This window comes from Pelecanus crispus, chromosome 5 (genome assembly GCF_030463565.1).
Source record: "Pelecanus crispus isolate bPelCri1 chromosome 5, bPelCri1.pri, whole genome shotgun sequence".
NCBI lineage: Eukaryota > Metazoa > Chordata > Aves > Pelecaniformes > Pelecanidae > Pelecanus > Pelecanus crispus.
The window spans coordinates 2,979,565-2,998,539 of record NC_134647.1 but is presented as its reverse complement, the minus strand read 5'-3'; the positions used below and the strand labels follow the sequence as shown (position 1 = coordinate 2,998,539).

Below are 18,975 nucleotides of genomic sequence, written 5' to 3'. Positions count from 1 at the left end.
TACCGGCCTTAGCAGCGATGCCACCAGCTATTTAGGGGACTATGGCAGTGTAGAACTTCAGCGGGATAACAGCTCATGTAAGATCAGTACTAAGGTGTTTTAGCAGAGAAAAAGACAACTCCGTAATTTTTGTCCTCACCTTTACTCAAGCTGCCTCAGGGGAGGTTTAGATTGGATATTAGGAAAAATTTCTTCACAGAAAGAGTGGTCAGGCATTGGAACAGGCTGCCCAGGGAGGTGGTGGAGTCACCATCCTTGGAAGTGTTCAAAAAACGGGCAGACGTGGCACTTTCTTGGAAAGAGACCCTTTCCAACCTTAATGATTCCTAGTTTTTACTTTCATTAAAAACTAATCCAGCCACCAAGCCAGGAAACACAAAACTGCTACTCTCCCCTTAATTGGTTTAGTGGTGGACTTGGCAGTGTTAGGTTACTGGTTGGACTGGATGATCTTAAAGGTCTTTTCCAACCTAAACAATTCTAGGATTCTGTGGAAAAACATTTAGCTCAGTTCCTCATATCTTAGGGCACCTAAGTAACAAACATTTCACCTACATTTCTTTAGCCTTTTGACTACAAGTAACTTCTAGACTTGCATCATTTTAAGCGTATCCTCCATGTATACTCATGTGCTTGCAAACACAGAGGTAGCACCGCTCTTGCAATGCTATAGGCATCACCACTTTAAGTTTTTATGGAATTTATTGCAAAAAAGAAACTGTGGTAGATTAGGTGACGAACTAATAACATCTAGAAATTAATAGCCTCACTGAATTGAGAAAAATAGTACTTCCCACAGAGCAGCTGTGACCTTACATACAATAGCTCTTCTCATGTGTTTCTTTACCCTAGAAAGGAATTCATTTTCTAACACTGAAAGTAGTTTTGTTTTTTATTATCAGATGTACAGTTAATCACACTGTATTCAAGAACTTTTATTTCATAGTAGCAAGTGAATTCATTCACAGTATAGCTCTTCTGATGTGAGGGAAAGAACTGGAACAGTCCTATCCTCTTTTGAGAATCAGTACGTATGAGAAAATTTTATTTAGAAAAATATCAGGAAATCGTACCTCCCCTCAAGTTCTGGCAAGAAACATTAGTATTAGTGAAGTCAAGGCAGAAGTCCCACTATCTTCCATGAGATTTTTGCCTCAGGTTGAAGCAGTTTGAAAAGCCATTGTAAAAGCCCTTTCCAGGACAAACCTTTAAAGGATAAAACCTCAAAAACTCATGTCCCAAGCTTTATTTAGATAGCTGCCCGACAGCTCCCACCCCTTATAAAACAAAGGGGCAAGTACAGCAGTCACCTGAAGAAAAGATGGCATCAAGAGTCTTCAACAGAGTTACAATATATGTGAACCATTTCACAGAATGTATTTTTCCAATACTTATCCAAAGTTCTCCACAAGCGTACTCTACTGTCCAGTGAGACACTAACGCTTTCCTATCAAATGAGCTAATTTGTGTGCCGCAAAATTGTATTTTGCAAACAGACAAGACACATTGCAGCTTCTCAAGCTTTTTTAATCCTCTTGAGGAGAATGAGAGAAAAAAATTACCAATAAAAGATTTTGAAGTGATACAGCTTTCTTGGACAGGAGAGAGGAGGTCAAGAACTTGGGCTCTGGAAATACAGCACAAATTCCATGACAAAGTGATAAACAAATAAATCCTGCCTCAGCAGCCATACACTTCACCCTTGGAATGTGCGCAGGCTAGAGCCAACAGCGATGACAACGACGGCAGGTGAGCAAGATAACCTCCGCACTGCTGGCTCAGTGAGTGAATTTAGTAGACAGCACTCACTTCTCCAGCAGAAAGTCCTCACTTCCACCTCCGTGATCCAGCAATGTTATGGGCTTGCAGCAATCATTAATGAGGACAGATACAGGCACTTGGTAAAGGACCCGGTTCTAAACCCATTAAAGCCAATAAAAAGACTTTGGTGATAATTGGCTTAGACCCTGAGCCGGGAACAGAAGTAGTATACAAACCTAGAACAAGGTTTACACCCATAATTGTTAGTTAACATTGGAAAAAGACACAATGATTAAAATTCCTAGCATCTGACAGGAAGCTAAACCTCTCAGATCCTCATTTTGTGCAGCTGGTATCCAGACAAAAGTTGCACTCAATTTTGACTGAGACAAGACCGATGGATTCCCACTGTTACACGAACTGGCGCAGCTACCGCAGTGGTGTATGAACAAATGGCCCCAGTAACTGCCTGCGACGAGATTAAAATCTAGTTTGTTAGTTAGTCTCTGTAGTGAGGCAGCTGGCAGAGCTTTGGAATTTCAGGTGCCTTGAATTTTCTTCACTCTTCTCCCTCCAGTAACTTCAACTGACCTGACTGGTTTTATGATACCTGAAGAGACCGACTAGTTTACTGAAACCTTCCTGTTCCAATATTTTTATAGTTGATCACAACTGCAATAATTGATCACAATTGCTCTTTGCGCAGGCATTTCAAAATTACACAGAGACAATTCTAAATTGCATCCAAGTACAGGAAAACAATGATGATATCCAAGCATTGCCCTATTATCTTTTTTTTTTCTCCACAATGTATTTAATGACCTAAGAAAGTTACAAAAGCAACTTTAAATTACATTTACATAGATAAACTAATTAAATATATTTAGCAAACACTGAGAAAATAAAATCACAAGCAACATAAGACAAAAAACACTGAGATGACTGATTCTAGAGTAATTTAAGACTTTTTACTGAGTCTCTGGATATAGCAGTTGAGTGAACACTTCCCTATTGAAGTATTACTTGTAGTTAGAGACCACTGAAAGCTTACCTCATTACTCTCATTTTAGAACAGCAAATGAGTGATCAGTCCCGCATTAACTTCTGCAGTTTTTATTAAGTTCTATATTCTGGGAGAACAATTGTATTACTTATTTCACTTTTTTTTTTTGCCACTTACTTATTTCAGTAAGTGGCAAAATTCCTAGAAACTTCAGTGGATCAGGATTTTTAATACTAAGAGCACAGAGCTGCTAGACACTGAAAGACAAAATGGTTAAGAAGTGTGGCTTGTAAGATAATATTAAAAAAGGATATGCACATAGCTATGTACATGTATGTTTAAACTCATTCAAGATGAAGGAAACTCACAGCTTAAAATTCACGTGGCACATAAAGGTATCTGTTTGAATGCTGACAATTAATATTCTAAGTCACATGCGGTGAACACATATTCACAAAGGCTAAAATAAATAACAGCTATTTTATTATCGAAGAATACTTTAAAGTGTGGCATTTCCTGACAATGCTTAGAAAGAATCATCAAGTAAAAGAATGCAAAGGTTGTAAGAACTTGTGAAACCCTGCTGACTGCTAGTTTCCACTTAGTTTTCTCATGATAGGGCTATCAGGTTCAGCATTAGTGAAAATACTTCCTACAACCACATGAGTACCCCAGATGTTATGACGAATAACTTTGCAGCAGCCAAGATCATCAACAGAAAATCCCAAGTGGCGGTAGCGTTCATCTGTTTCAAACAGGGTGTTGTTTGTGTAAGGTCCAAAAAACTAGGTAGGGAAAAAAAAAAAAAAAAGAATTTTTCACATGAACATTTCCAAGAAATGGAAAATGTAATTTAAAACATCAGAACTACCTCTTTTTAAAACAAAACCTAAGCCCAGAAGTACCAGTTACACCTGCTGGAGGAAATTTTATGTACAGTTTTATTCAAGAAATCTACACAGGAAACTAAGCAGAGCACCTCTGGTTCTACTGGTGCCCCATTTTAAAGATTTCCCTTTGTCACTGACAGAACGCTGAAGGTGTATCAGTGTGTTTGAATGTCTAATCAATCATACATACAAAAACCTCAAGTGCTTTGGAAAGGTTCTCCTACTTCTACAGGCATTAAGGACAGAACCCTTCTGTGAAACCGCAAAAATAAGACATGTACCTTTCAACAAGCCCCACAGAAAGAAAGATTGTTTGAGGAACAAAAATGTGTGTAAATTGGAAACGGGTATTTCAGCTGCTTTACCTCAGGAGGAAGCTCCTGATCAAAAGCCTACTCCTGATGAACAGGTTGTCGGTGAGGATGTTACTACTGAATTGGAGCCCAAAGACAGAACCCTACTTTCATCAATCCGTAACTATTCCTTAGATGCATGAATTTCTGGGAAGCTTTTAAGCACTACACACACCTTCAACTGCCTGCTCACCTTATAAGCATCCCCTGTTAAACCTATTTGTCTCTGTTGACACAAGAAATCACTGCCTTTCATAGTGTTTTTAAATAAAAACCCACGAAACTGAGCTTTGCCATGATTATATTCAACTATGATACGATTTTAACAGTTCTTAGACAAAAACACATATACACTCATGCTCTGGCAGAAGCTTTCTCAGTTCTCTCTTGTAAGTTTTAAGACTCTGTTTCACAGATGTCTTGGTAAGAAACTGTCAGGTCCTCCAGAGAACTGGTGTAATCTGATAATGAATGCCAACGCTGTTTAATAGGAACAAGCTATCCATATTTTCTACGTAACAAAGATACCATTAACTAGTGCAAAAAGACTTTTTAAAACCCTGTGTCTACACAAATAGGTGTCAGGACTACCAAGTTACCTCAGGAGGATATAACCAGTGCAGTAACCAAGAGCTTTTGGGAATAAAACTTCTACAGTTATCTAAAATTCAACTTCATTGCTGAACAACGTTCTCCAAACTGCCAACAGCAATGACAGCTGACACAGTATGGGAACTGGCTCCAGGTTTACTATCCTATCTTTATTTATGAAAGAACTATCCTATGGTAACAGCTTTTGGTCAATAGGAAAAGGTTGGATTTAACCCATAAAGAATACAAATACCACTGCTAGTTAGGATGTAGCAGCGTCCGTTGCATATTCCGCACAGCACATAACTTACTGCCAGTCCTGAGGATGGATCAATGAAGTCAGCCCAATAGCCTTCGGAACAAATCGCATAGCAAATTTCCTTAGCACCATTGATGAACTTAAAAGAAAATAAAGGGAAAGAAGGATATCAAGTGAGATTTTTGTTACATATATACACACATCAGAACACACACAGAATATTCTGAAAATGAACAAGCACAGATTTCTTTTGGCCTCTACTAATAAGTGAGAAATTCAGCATACTTTCAATAAAAATATTAATAATATTAAGAGGATTAGAATTAATGGCATACATTAGACTACTCCAATCATGAGATTTAAAAGTGTTCCTTGTGCCAGTCAGTAATGGATTAACAGCTTGTACAAGGAATAATGTAATTGCTTTGATTATTCATGCAGATTGCAATCATACCTGTCATCCTCTTTAAGAAGTCAACCATTACTTCAGGTATTTCTGTGTTATTTCCACGAGTTTACAGATCTCACCTAAACTCCACAAATTTGACACTAAATGTAGCATTAAATATATTTTTGTAAGTATACGAAAAACATAGTTTTGCTGTAAGGTCTTATCTCAGCCAACAGGACGGTATTATGTAGTTCTTCCTGCACTACAAATGTAGAACTGCAAATGATTTTAAAGAACGTTTTAGTTTTGCATCATGATAGCAAACAGGTCCATAAGCACTTGACTTTTACGCCAACCTACACCAAGTCTCTTGTTGCAATGGACTGGTGGTCAGGATGAATGATGATTTCCAACTCCCCCACTATTTGACAACCAAAGTTTTAAGTCATCTTTCAATTCTACCGGAGCACACCAGCTGATGTTCCTGAAAATAGTATTTTCAATTAAGCAACATGCCAAGAAGTTCCCTGTTCGGTAACACATCATCAGAAACCTCCCTTCTCTGAAGAGACAGCTTAAAGAATCTACTTCCCCCCCCCCCCCAAACTTTTCACATCAGCTAATTTGAGAAAGTAAGTTTGGCTTTTTGGGGATTGGGGTTTTTTGTTTGTTGTTGTTGGGGTTTTTGTTTGTTTGTTTTTTAAATCTTTGGTGTTGAGTTACAGTTACCTGTTTGTCAGATACAGAAGAAAATTCAACCAGGTAGATTTAAAGCTGTGCTCCTGTATTCTGACATCACAACATAGGGCACAAAGTAATTACACAGCCTACAGATTACAGACCATGCTTTTTCCCCCACAGATAAATCAGCAACAACAGGAGACCTCAGTTACGTGCTTTTAATCACCCAGACCAGCAGTTTTCAACCCTTGTTATAAGGGCCAGCAGGGGCCCACAGAAAACTTCTGAAGAAACCTGCAAAGGTGAGTGAGAAACAAAAAACCACAAAAGAAGTCGAGATATGCGAGCGTTCTAAAACCATTCACGCACTGAGAAAAACACATCCAAGTACAAAAATCTACACAACTGAATACACTGAGCTACAGTGCAAACAGAATTCACGTAGCTTCCTCAAAACGTGTAAGAAATTCCCTAATCTCATAAAAAAGAAGTATTTCTAACTTCAGAATAAATGTAATACTTTATTTATTTTCAGTTACAAAAATTGGATCGGCTTCTATAATTAGTGCCCTTCGCAGCTCAAGGTTTGACAAAATTTAGAGAAATATTATTATAGTTACTCAGCTTCAGGCCCTTAATGGTCCAAAATAAGGGAAGTTTATCCTTTACAGTAATCTGTTCTGTATTTTGAGGTTTGATGGCTCTGATGAGTAACTGTTTCAACTGTAAATTAAGTCACAAACATATGTAAGCCATCTGAAGACAGCTTTTTCTGATGCAGTACATCTTTTGATCCAGTGCTGTAACAACCCCTCAGCAATTACTTTAAGAGTGCGGTTAATAAACACTCGAGATTCACTACTGTAAACATTTAGATTTGGCTGTACATAACCCTCATTACTTTAGCACAAGCCTCTCACATTAAATTAGTATTTTTAAGGTTACTTCTAACCATCTATGAAGCAACAAACAGACCATTTTCTTGTGAATTTGCTGTTAGTAACCTTTAGGCCGGGAGGTTACATCCAACATCCTAACACCCCTGCAACGACTATATTAGACTTGACAGGGAGGTGGACAAGGAAGAAAGATGCCAATTAACATATAATTAGACCAGATTACAATGCCAAAGGCCAACAGACCATAAATAATTCAAAGAGAAGAACACACTAAAATGAAGGGAATTTTAATTTGTGTGCAATCTTTACGATGATCCTTCAGACTGCTTCTTCCTTTTTTGTGGTAGCCCTTGCACTGCTTTATACAGACCACATTTGCAATTCACAGGACTGAAAAGGACATTACCAGACTATTTTTAAACATAAATACAACCATCACAATACAGATGAAAAACCCACAGGATGATTTTTACTAGTTTCAGAAAAATTATAACAAATAATATAGAGAAATGATGTATTTTGAGGTGCTAAGAAAAGAATGCCAGCAGTGGTGAACACTGACACCTGCTGGAGTACACACAGAAAAAAAAAATCTGAAGAATGTGAAATAAAGCGATTTTCAGAGAGACCTCTAGCGGCAACAGAACAAGAGACAAAGTTCGTGAGGATGATTTAAGTTGTAATTAATATAACTGATACCCAGGCTAAAAGCATTAACCATACCTACGATCAGAATGGGGAAAAAAAAAAAAAAAAAAAAAAGGAAAACCAAACCCAAAAAAACCAGAGCAACCACTTTTTTACAAGTAAGGATGCACTCACTGACAGACTCTGTACTGGAATCTCAATTACATCACAGAAAAACAGAGAGCAGTGAAATCCTACAAAATGCATTGCACTAAAGCTGAAATAAGGTGAGAAAAATAGTTGCTGCTCTAACTGCAACAGGGCAACAATCAAGTATCTTCATTGATTTACTGTAGCATTTTACAACATTTTAGCATACTTTGACTCACCCCACTATAAAGAATTTAATAGTTCTACGAGACACGTCCCGTAGGGTAGTCAAAAAGCTACAAAGCTGGAAAAAAGTTATCTCCATTTTATCAGTAAGAGAACATAGGATTAGCTCAAAAATGCTCGAAAAAGTAATAGAGTATATTACTACCAGAGCTAGCAATGGACCAACATACAGACACAGTTCACAGAAGATTCATCTACAAACAACAATATGCTGATGCTGCTGTCAGCTACTTACATTTTCCAACAGCATTTCTCTCTCATCCTCCACTTCTTGACTCCAGACAGTCATATCATTTTTAGTCTTCTGGGTGACAGTTAACACTGTTAAATGGTTGGCATTCACTTCTGGAAACATTGACTCAAAGTCTAAAAAAAGCGAAACCGGCACGTTATGGCTTGCTTTTACATTTTACTTATGATTTTCCAGTTTTAGACAAATTACTGACCCCACTTTAGAGCCTGCCTTTCATCTAAATCCAAGATACACGTGCATTTTTCACATCAGATCCAGCAAACAGCATGCTGGTTTGAAAAATTGACATTGCTTTTGTGGAAATCGGCGCATCCTGGTAAGGTCCTGTTAAAAGCAACTTGGGCAATGGAGTTTGCTGTTTCAAGACCTCCTATTTAATCGCAAGATGATAAACGCCCCACTACTCTGCATGTTTTAGAACGTGCAAACAAGTGCCTTTCTTTGCAAAGATGAACCAAGTGTAGTAATATTTTACTATTTTGAATTGACCACCACACAGTTCTTCACACACACAAGGCGTGAAGACCCTTATTTTCTGGCTAAGCCACATTACATGGTGCACACCGATTTTTACATTAAATCTTTCAGTAGAAATGGCTCAGATCTACTTCCTAGGACATGACAGAAGACTCCGTATCAGTAGCGTACCACTGGCGTGAGTTGTAACAGTTCTTCCTCTGGGGCAGAAAAGGCCCAAAGCCATCATGATTCCTTCTCTACATCATCTACTGGACTACAAACAGGAATGCACGTGAAGCACCAAAGTCACGGTTAGGCTTCATGGAGCCGTGTTTTCAGTGTGGGAGGAACAAGCACTTTCCAAAATTAAAAGTCAAAAGGTTCATTCTTTCTTACTCCCTGAAAAGTCTGTTCTCTTCAACACCTAGACCAAGATTTCAGCCAGATTTCAGCCTCTTCTCTCTTTCAGAAAATCACTTTCAAGATTAGGTTTTATTCCAATTTAACTTCAATCATTTCCTTCTTGAAAAAATTAAAGGAAGATACAAAAGCAATGCTTTCAGCAGTTTCATAATTTCAATTTGCTATTTTACTAAAAAGCAGTGCCAAAAGATGTGATTTTGTCACAAACTGGTTTTCAGATAGTGAATTAGCTCCAGAATCTACCTGACACTAAAGAACTAGCTGAAAGTTACTCCCTGCCCCAGCTGATCTTGGACTGAAATGGCATTGAATTTTATATGAAATACAAAGTGTTGTTAACAGCAATGTTTCAGTTTTCATTTTACAGTGTGTATTTTTCTTTTGTAAAATGTTAACTCTGGATTAGCCTTTTCTATTACACATTCTGTGGCACCAATTACAAAGCATTTATTTACATATTTTTACACTTTAGAAAGTTGTAATTTCTTAGCTGTCAAAAAAAGTGAAAATATACCTTTTCGTAACAGTTCGGGACAAGCTTGTACTGCGCATTCTACCTTCGCATTTTCAAAGTAAGTTTCGGCATTATTTATTTGCTGTTTCTGTGGAACATCAGTACCCTGGGAAAAACGAAAATTGTAACGTTCCCATTCATTAATACGTAACAGGAATAACTTTATACACCAGACTGTGTTTTTGTCACTGAATGTCCACTGATACACCCAAGCAGTTTTGCAGAAAGATCATCTGCAATGAGACTTAAAATTCATTTTTCAAATATTAGAAGTGGAACAGATACAGGTATAACCTATTGCTTAAACCTATGCAGAAATTTTACACTTTATGTATTATTGTATTATCTCAAAGCCTTAACCAATACAGAAGTTTTTGAAAACTATCCTTCTGAAACAATGGCCTCAAGTATTCAATACAGCAGCAATTGATAGATTTCAGACATACACTACTTAAGCCAGAATAAAACTTTATTTTAAAGTTACACAACAGTTCTAGAGCTCTGAACTATCAGTATTTTCAACTTCTGCTGCTGTAGCTTGAAAAGTAGAAGAGTTTTCCAATAACAGCATTTTTATTCTTTACAGTTTTTTAGTCCTACAGTTTCTAAAAAAAACCACCCCCCTCCACCCCCCAAAAAAACCCCGCCCCCATCCCCCCAGATTCTTGTGGGTATGTTACAAATGGAGCACCTGTACATTAAATATATAGCATTTAAGCTTTAAATGCCCTTAAGAAGGTAGTAACAACAGCTGTCTTCTTTGGGATAGCAACTGTTAGCAATAGGCGTAGAATGCCCTAATACAGCTTTTCTAGCTCTAACTATGCCATAATTTACAAGGAATTTCAGTAAGTTTCTGTAAGACTGAAATTACAACACTGAGTAGTACATTAAGTCCTACCTAACACCTGTTTGTATCTGAAAGTTCTCCCTAGAGAAAACTGTTGCACTAAAACCACAGCAGCTAGCTTTTTTGTTCTAGAAATTAACATTCAAGAATAACAACAACAAAAAACAGCAAAAAAAATAAACACAACCATAGACAAACAACAGACATTAACTGCAGTTTCAATACATATGTTTCCACATATATCTTGCATTATGATTGCAAAGTCATTGGGACAGATCAGTTGGTACTTTTAAGCCTGACAAACCATGCAGTTATGCTGGTAAACTGCTTTTCTTCCTAACTATAGGACACTTACTAGAACACTGTGATTCATTGTGATTTCTTGTCTACTACTCCCACTCTAGCCAGCTAAACACCACTTACACGGCACATACGCTTAGAAGGCATGCTATCATCAAGAGACTGGCCATTTTCCAAAGATCAGTATCACTTTCTGGTATTGAGAGGCTGCTGCTAGGCCCATTTGCTCAGATGAATCTAACACATCAGTCTCGGGTAGGCAGCGGTCAGAAGTCTGCCATTTCTCTGGCTGGTTCAGGGACTGGTGCATGAGCTTTCAGCAGCAGTGAGCTTTTCTCCTGCTTGCTGCAGCAACCTATGGGAGGTTCCTGTATATATATTTGGGTCCTCTCCTAGGATGAGCAGTTTAGCATTTTTGTTAGCTAAATGCTGTTCACGGATTCCTAAGCACCACTGGTATGAAGCAGAGCTGATTCTTGTTGACTTTCTGAATACCAGCTGCAAAACCTGCCTCTGCTCTTTCCAGTTTCTCCCTTCCATTTTGGACAGCAACAACTGCACCGGGCATTTTATTATACATGTAATCTTGCTAGAAAGCTGACACGCATTCAGTTTGCACTAAATGAACTAGACCAGAATTTTCTGTTAGGCTTTTAATAGAAAGTATGATCTGCACAAGCTGAAAACCGAATCTGGGAAGCTCACCAGAAGCTTATGTTTTCTGAACACTTTGGAATACAACGCTACATTTACAAAAAACACTATACAGCGTTTTTACAATGGAGATTTGCTAGCTGACTTCCAAAGTCTGAGCATGTCACAAACTCAGACAGCCTGGAAAGTTGAGTCAGCAGTTAGTAGCAATAAGCATTTGCTGAAATGTTGCGATCATGCTCACAATTATCAAGCTGCTGCTTGTTAATAATGCACCTGACTCGCTGCAAGCTCTGCCATCGCCAAAATGCAGTCTCATTGTGAGGTACATCGATCTGCTTTTCCTGTGTGAATTCAATGGTTGTCAGAACTAAGCAGGCCGATCTAAACACTGTCCAAACTATGTATGTCCAGATCCATTAAATGAAATACTGAAGAAACTACCAATTCCATTTGATAAAAGATGGTGAGACTTGGTAAACAGCAAGTTTTGAAACTGAAGTTTTCCTTTCCCATATCCATATAATTAAGTCATTACTAAAATGCTATTTCACTAAGCACTTAGTTAAAAAAATAAACAAACCCAAACCAAAAAAACCCACACACCCTGAAATATTTCTTTCTCCTAAAAGAATAAACTTCAGCTAGGTTCTATGTAATCTCTCACTCGCCCCAGCTGAAGTTCATCTTTCAAAACCATCCAGAAAAACAGCAATATCTTTTTTCAGGAGGAAGAGAGAGTAGTTATGTTTCTCTTAGACAGGAAATATCAGTTTCACATAGAAAAAGCCTGTTCTTACCTGAAATTCATTTATGTATTGTGCCATTACAAATTCATGCCTTTCACTTGCTGAAGGCTCTGCTAATATATCAGGCAGACTTTTTGAAACTTGGCTTTTCTTCTGAGAAGCAGTGCCATTTAGGTGACAGTCAAAGCCAATGTTACCAGGCAACTGGAATCTCTGGTCCTGAGGACCAAACGGACCCATTACTTCATCTGGCCATACAGTTCTTGGACCTGCAAAAGTCAAGGACTTGCTTTAGTCACCACATCTAAAAAGAAAGGGGGTGGGGGGGAAAGGAAGGAAAAAACCCTCTCCCATACAAATACCTGTATTTGACCGCAATCATATATAACCAAAGTAACCACAGCGCACAAGTAAAAGTAAGGGCCCTGACACAAAAAGCACACTTCAGAATTCCCAAGTTTATACAAGGTGCAACGTTCTGACAGCACAATGAATTCAAAGAAAAAGAATTTGCTTTTTCTTACATAAATCAGGAGGTGTAGCAGCAACATGAGGCTCATCTGAGCCAGAGGAACCTGCTGTAGAAAAAGCCTTGGGATTTACAACTCTTTTGACTAAGGAATAAAACCCTGGTAGGTAGGTGACCAATCTTGCTCTGTTACAGAGCACCTGAGAAGACAAAAACAAAATAAGTATTACATACTGCTAGCAAAAATACTAGTTTAAGTACAGCTTTATGGATCACAAGAGAAATCATCACTCAATAATTAAATTACAAGCTTAATTATGATCAACGGTGTTTCTGTAAAATCAAGTTTTAAAAGTATTTTGTTATAACTTCTGTATTTTACCAGTAATAGTATTCTAAGTAAAGGAAAAGCCTCAAAAACACTTGTTGAAAGGCCTTCTCATGTGAGGGAAAAAAACTGGAAAGTTAAATAGTACCACTGAAACCCCACAACCTAAACTAAGTTATGGATGAGGACTGTTTCCATCATCATTTCCATGCATGTCATTGTTTCCACGACTGCCACAATTCAACCACAGGACTGATAATCAGAAATACCTAGAAATATCGTTCATTAAGTAAATGCTGATATCCAAGACATTTGCCTTTTAGGCTAGCACAAAGGTTAGCCAGCCTATATTCCTACTTCTTAAAAGACACAAGATAGTATCACTCCAGTTACGTCTCCTAGCTCTCGTCTAGAAGCACGCATGCACATGTGCTTACACATATATTTCTTTGCCAGCAAATTAGACATACGAACAGGGAACTATACAGGGAGATATGCATATCAAAACAGGTAGGTATGGTAATTTCACCTTTCTTTTGCTCTCAAAATCCATAAACATTTAACAGGTGCAAAACTTAAGTTAGTGCAGCCAGTGTTATTTAGATTTGCAAACTCCCCACATTCCCGTATTTACAAACAAGTGTTACTGCAAACAGATCAGTATCACGGGGAAAACGCCAATAAGCCATAAAGCCTTTATGAATTCCGTGGTCTTGGAATACACCAGAAAATCTGCTTCCCACCACAGAGTTGTAATGTCAATACAACTTGCAGTTGCTGAAGATGATTCAATCAGCAGCTGATTCAGCCACACAGCAAACAGAAAGTGATGCAACGCTATCTTCCTGAGCGTGCAAATGGGCTCAACAGCAGGGCTCTGAAGAGCTAATGGCTCCTCACCCTGAGGATTAGCTTTGAGGCCAAATGACAGTACCTTAAGTAGTAATATCAGCAACCATTACTGGGGTTTTTTTGTTGGTTTTGTGTTTTGTTTTGATTTTTTTAAAGAAATATCCAGGTGATGTGATTAAACTGAAGCTTGATCTATTTTTTATACTTTAAAAACAGACTGACAACTTTTCTGATGCATTTACACACGTGTAAGAGAAAAATAACCAATCATATACTCAAAACTTAAGTGTAATTTAAAAAAAATTAAAGACTACTTAACTCTAGCACAAAACTACTAATAATCCTGACTACAGCTGCACAAAAGCATGCATTACTGGAAAATATAAATCCCACCTGCCATAGCATGTGTGCTTTTGTAAAACTTTATTTCCCAGGTGAGGGGAAGAAATTCTTTTGAGAAGCTGATATAAAAGGATTTTCCTTAAGTGCTGTGTTCTTGATTCCGTTAAAGTTTGTGCATGTGTACACTGAACATGTATGCAACAAGGTTACTTCAAAAAAGTGGGAAAAATGGTACCATCTGTATGTTTAAGATAAAAACTTGATTCAAAGTATCAGGACCTAAGCCAGTAAGCATCAGTTTCTTACATACCACCTCTGCATAAACATACATCTAATAAGTTCTACCAGCATCATGAAGACTCAAATGCATAAAGGTGCATTTGATTCTTTGACTTCAATCAAGTATTTACAGTTAAGGCCTTAAGCTATCTGGTTCTAAAACACCGCTAGGTTTATAAGGTTCCTGTAACAACAAGTCTGCTGATTCCACTTAAATGTTTTTTTTTTTCCCCTCTATTATGTAAAAGCACTATTGAAATTAATTTTTGTATAATGATTACATTACAGATAAAACAGATGTAAACAGTTACAGCTGACATAATTACAAGAAAAGAGCATTTTTTTCTTATCATCAGGATCACTTAACATGGAAATGTTAGCATTAATTACAGATATGTTGACTGAGCTGACTTCTGCAAATATTTACATGCCTAGCGTTACACAAGTGAAAAAATACGGCTGAAATCAGTAAGTTACTCATGTCTCTGTGGCAAGACTAACTCAATAAAGGGCGTTTTATTCTTAGTCTGAAAGTACTCTGGTGAACCTGAGTGTTTCAGCTTAACTCATGACATTAAAAAGCAAACAAACAAAGCAAAGCAAAACAGATCCTATTTAATCCTCAATTGGATTATTGCCACGATATCCACAGAAACTGGCCTCCAAAGCGTAGATGGAAGGACAATAACACCACTGCCTTCTAATAAAAATGTACCTTGGCATGTCTGAGGTTTTTATCAACGACTCCCCCATAAGCACCTTGGCATGTCTGAGGTTTTTATCAAGGACTCCCCCATAAGTACAACGGTTTAAAGACAGCTTTAAAGGGGAAATAAAATGCAAGCGTCCCTCGTGACATGGAGAACTGCTCTCCTTCGACGGCACCGGTTTGCCTCCTCAGCGGGACGAGGCGCAGGGGCGGCCTTACGGCCAGCCCCGTACCGCAGGCCGGCGGAGACCGGGGCCGCTACGGCGGTAAGGCCGGGGAGGCGGATCCGCGCTACTCACGCTGGCCATTGCAGACGGTGGGCTCCCTCTCGCCTACGGGCCCGGCTGCCCCTGGAAGAGAAGCGAACGCATCGGCCTCCGAGGCACCGGTCGCAGCGGGGCCGCCCGCGCACCTCCCGGCCTCGGAGCGGCCTCACAGCCCCTCAGCCCGCCTGCGGGGCCGGACCGGCGGGGCCGACCACCCCTCAGGGCCGCCCCCCATTTCCCCAACAACGGCCCCACAAGGCACCGGCGGCGCTGCCCGCTACGTTACAAGCCCAGCCGCCCAACCTGCCAGTGCCAGGGGGCGGCAGGCGACGGGAGGGCAGAAGGAAGCCCGGCGGGGCCGCCCCAGAGGGAGCACCGGAGACCGCGGAACCACCGCCCCTCTCACCTCTTCCTGCAAAATGGCGCCGGCCGCCGTCCCCCCCCCCGGCGCACCCGCGCCACGGGCGCCCGCCCCGCCCGTCCCCAAGCCGAGCGAGCCGATCCACCGACACCTCGATTAGCGGAGCCAGAGAGCAGAGACTAGGCGGGCCGAGTGGCTCGGCGGTCGATTGCTTGGGGCTGAGGATGAGGCGCTGAGGAGGCGGCCCGGAGGGGAGCGGCGGCGAGCGGCGGCGGCGGCGTCTCGGCCCCGCGGGAGCGGCCTGTGGCGGCCCCTCAGGGCGGCCTCCTCGGGGGCTCCTCGGGGCCGCGGTGTCGGCTCCGGCTCCGGCTCCGGCTCCGGCTCCGGCTCGCCTCGCCTCGCCTCGCCTCGCCTCGCCTCGCCTCGCCTGTCAGCAGCGGTGCAGTACCCGCTGGGTGCACCAGGAGTCAGTCACGTAATGGAGACCGGGCTGCCCCTCGGCTGGGGCTTTCTGGGGCCGGGGAGTACAGTGTGGAAAATGAATAAAAGGTGTGTGTGGGGGGTGTTTTTATTGAAGAAAATAGAAGGGGAGCTTCTCAGCCAGGAAACATGAAATTGCTACTCTCCCCTTAACTGGTTTAGTGGTGGACTTGGCAGTGTTAGGTTACTGGTTGGACTGGGTGATCTTCAAGGTCTTTTCCAACCTAAACGATTCTAGGATTCAGCCAGTGAAAGTCTGCTGGGCCCAGGGATTTCCTGCAAAGTCGATGAGAAAGGGGAGCATAAACGCCACTTCTAACAAAACTTGCCCCCCAAGGGCAATATATAGTTTCCTCAAACAACTGTTTTGCAGAGTAAGAATAAAACCCTTCTTCAACCTTTTTTTTTCTTTTCCTCACTTTGTGTTGGTGAGCTACCTTTTCTCCCTGGTCCCACCTTTTGGGATCTGGGGTGAGGTTTGCTTGCAAAGCCAACTTTTATTTAAAATAAACTTTCCTCGTATGAACTAGATTTGCACTGAGGTAATTCCACGGGCTGAGCTCTAAAATACCTATTGATTTATATACTTGCTGCTACATAAAATCAATTAACTGCAGAAGTTATAAATGCAAAAGCTGATGTACGCATTGAAAGCGTTCTCCTTTGTGTGGCAGCGGAGCAGCTTGGTGGTACATGTCGGCGGGAAGCCCTGCATGGACGGACTCGCCGGTGCTCCATGGCAAAGAGAAGGCGTCGTGGCTTTACTCCATCCACTCTACCCACCATCTGCGGTTGAAGGTGCTCCAGGCTGTGTTTGTTGCTGCAAGAAAAACTGGCAATACAAAGGTAGTTTATATTCGGTGTTGAGCCCTGCTGACTGTGTGGCTTCTGCTGAATAGATAGATCGCTGCCCACAGAATGTATTTTGAATATATACACAACGTCGGTGAGGCTCAGCTGGAGTACTGATTCCAAAGCCACATCCCTGCCATGTGTAGAGTTCCTGCACATGTTCCTTCTTTGATTGCAGAATTGTACTGCTTTTCCTTTTATAAAATCTTTTACATCTTCACAGCTCCATAACCTGGGTTCAAATTGCCGTCTTTTTTAATGTCACCTGGAACGTGAGACGTTTGTCCTTCTCTGGCCTGAAGTGTATTTGTAGGAAGGATCATCTTAGCTCCTTTTTCATCTTGGTATTTGCCTTTTTCCTCATACACTTCAAACACTTCAGCCATCATGCTGTATCTGTCAAATCCACGACGTCTCATATGTTACATCATTCTAGCTTTTCTAACAAAGCTATCTTTATCAATTTTCTAATTCCGAGTCCAGAATAGCCTTCCACAGGCACTGTGCTGAACAACCTCGTCATCTTTGTCTTCAGGTTCAGTCTTTTTTGTTTGCCTAGCACAGGCGATCACCCTCTATATCTTGCCTTTTCATAAATCTTGGCAGCAATGGAAAGGGAAAGGGAGAAAGCTTTGTAGCTAGCTTAAGACTCAGTATTGTTTTCAGGAAGCTTTTTTGTCATTTTTTCAATATTGTGATTTAATTTAGATCATGAGTGCTTTGAGGCAAAAACCTCCCTACTTGCAGATGTAGAAAGTGCTGTGCATACTAATGCAACTATTTAAATGCTGAATTAAAAATATCAGGGGAGAGGTGCCCAAACCCAAATCTTCTTGAAAGCTAACGTAAAAGAGCTGCGTTGCTGTTTGCTGCTGCAGTAGAGGGGGAATGCACACGAGCCACGCTGGAACACTAGGATTAAGACTCTTTCTTATTTTTTGCCATTTCTTTGCTGTCTGTTCAAAGCAGCGATGCTGGTTAATGGAAGGGAACTTTAATCTCTTGCCTTCAAAATAAAAGATTGGGCATGCAGATTCCTCAGTGAACACGCACATGGCCTTTCATTTAGTTATAAACCAGGTATTTCTGGACAATTTTTTTTTTTTGCTTTGCTGCTGGGTTATTAGCATAAACTGGTTCTAAAGGTTTCAATATATAACTCAATAGCTAAAAATCAGAGCAAGAAATTGGTTTTATTGTTCATAGTAATAATATTCAGCCATACAACGTTCTTGTTGCATTTATATTGCATTTAATAGGATTTCTGCTTTATTTTATTAGGATCAAGAGAAAATTCTTATATCCAATTCTAAACAATATGATATATTAGTTTACTATAATGTTACAATTTTGATTTCTGTATTTTTTCATGAGAATATTTGCTCACTCTTGCATGCTACTCAACTATTTTATTAATTCAATGTTAGCACACTTAATTCTCATTTGCTTTTAAATTAAATATTCATGTCGAATCTCTGAACTTCAGCAAAAAAAGGCTAGAGATATTCAACTTTAACTCTTTACAGAATGTAATTTATTTCCTGTAATAGGAAAGCACTCTGGATTACATTCAGTCTGTATTGACTTATCCTTAGGCAATCCCAATTTATCTTCTCTCCAGGGTTAGTGCTTCAAGATACTCCAGTCAATCAATGAGTTATCATCCCCTGAAGTTTGTGGTCTGAATTCATAAAGATTAATTTCAATAAAGTTTCTACCTCTATTCAAAGGAGACTGCAAAATCAAACGATCCAATTACAGATTTATCAAATATTAATCATGAAAATCTTCCAGATCTTTCTGGTGCCAACATTCTTCTCCCCTGGTGTCAGGAAAGTAATTAGCAGCTGGCTTTGATTAAATTCTTCCCTCAGAGATTACTTTTCTCATTTTGGGGGAGAGGAAGGAATGCACACAAGATGACACCTAATTCCTCATTTTAAAGTCTTTTCTGAAAAATACACGTAGGTTCAGTTAACAGGAC

At 39.9% G+C, this 18,975-nt stretch overlaps 1 protein-coding gene across 1 annotated transcript; it reads right to left on the bottom strand.

The window, feature by feature from the left end:
• Positions 1 to 1,392: 1,392 nt before the first annotated feature.
• Positions 1,393 to 15,738, bottom strand: MMADHC (metabolism of cobalamin associated D). Its single transcript, XM_075710231.1, has 8 exons — positions 15,705 to 15,738; positions 15,332 to 15,382; positions 12,578 to 12,722; positions 12,105 to 12,322; positions 9,501 to 9,606; positions 8,087 to 8,217; positions 4,910 to 4,996; positions 1,393 to 3,549 (listed from the first exon to the last, which is right to left on the bottom strand). The coding sequence occupies exons 2-8, from the start codon at positions 15,338 to 15,340 to the stop codon at positions 3,355 to 3,357; spliced, it is 891 nt and encodes a 296-aa protein (XP_075566346.1). The 5' UTR covers positions 15,341 to 15,382; positions 15,705 to 15,738; the 3' UTR covers positions 1,393 to 3,354.
• Positions 15,739 to 18,975: the final 3,237 nt, after the last annotated feature.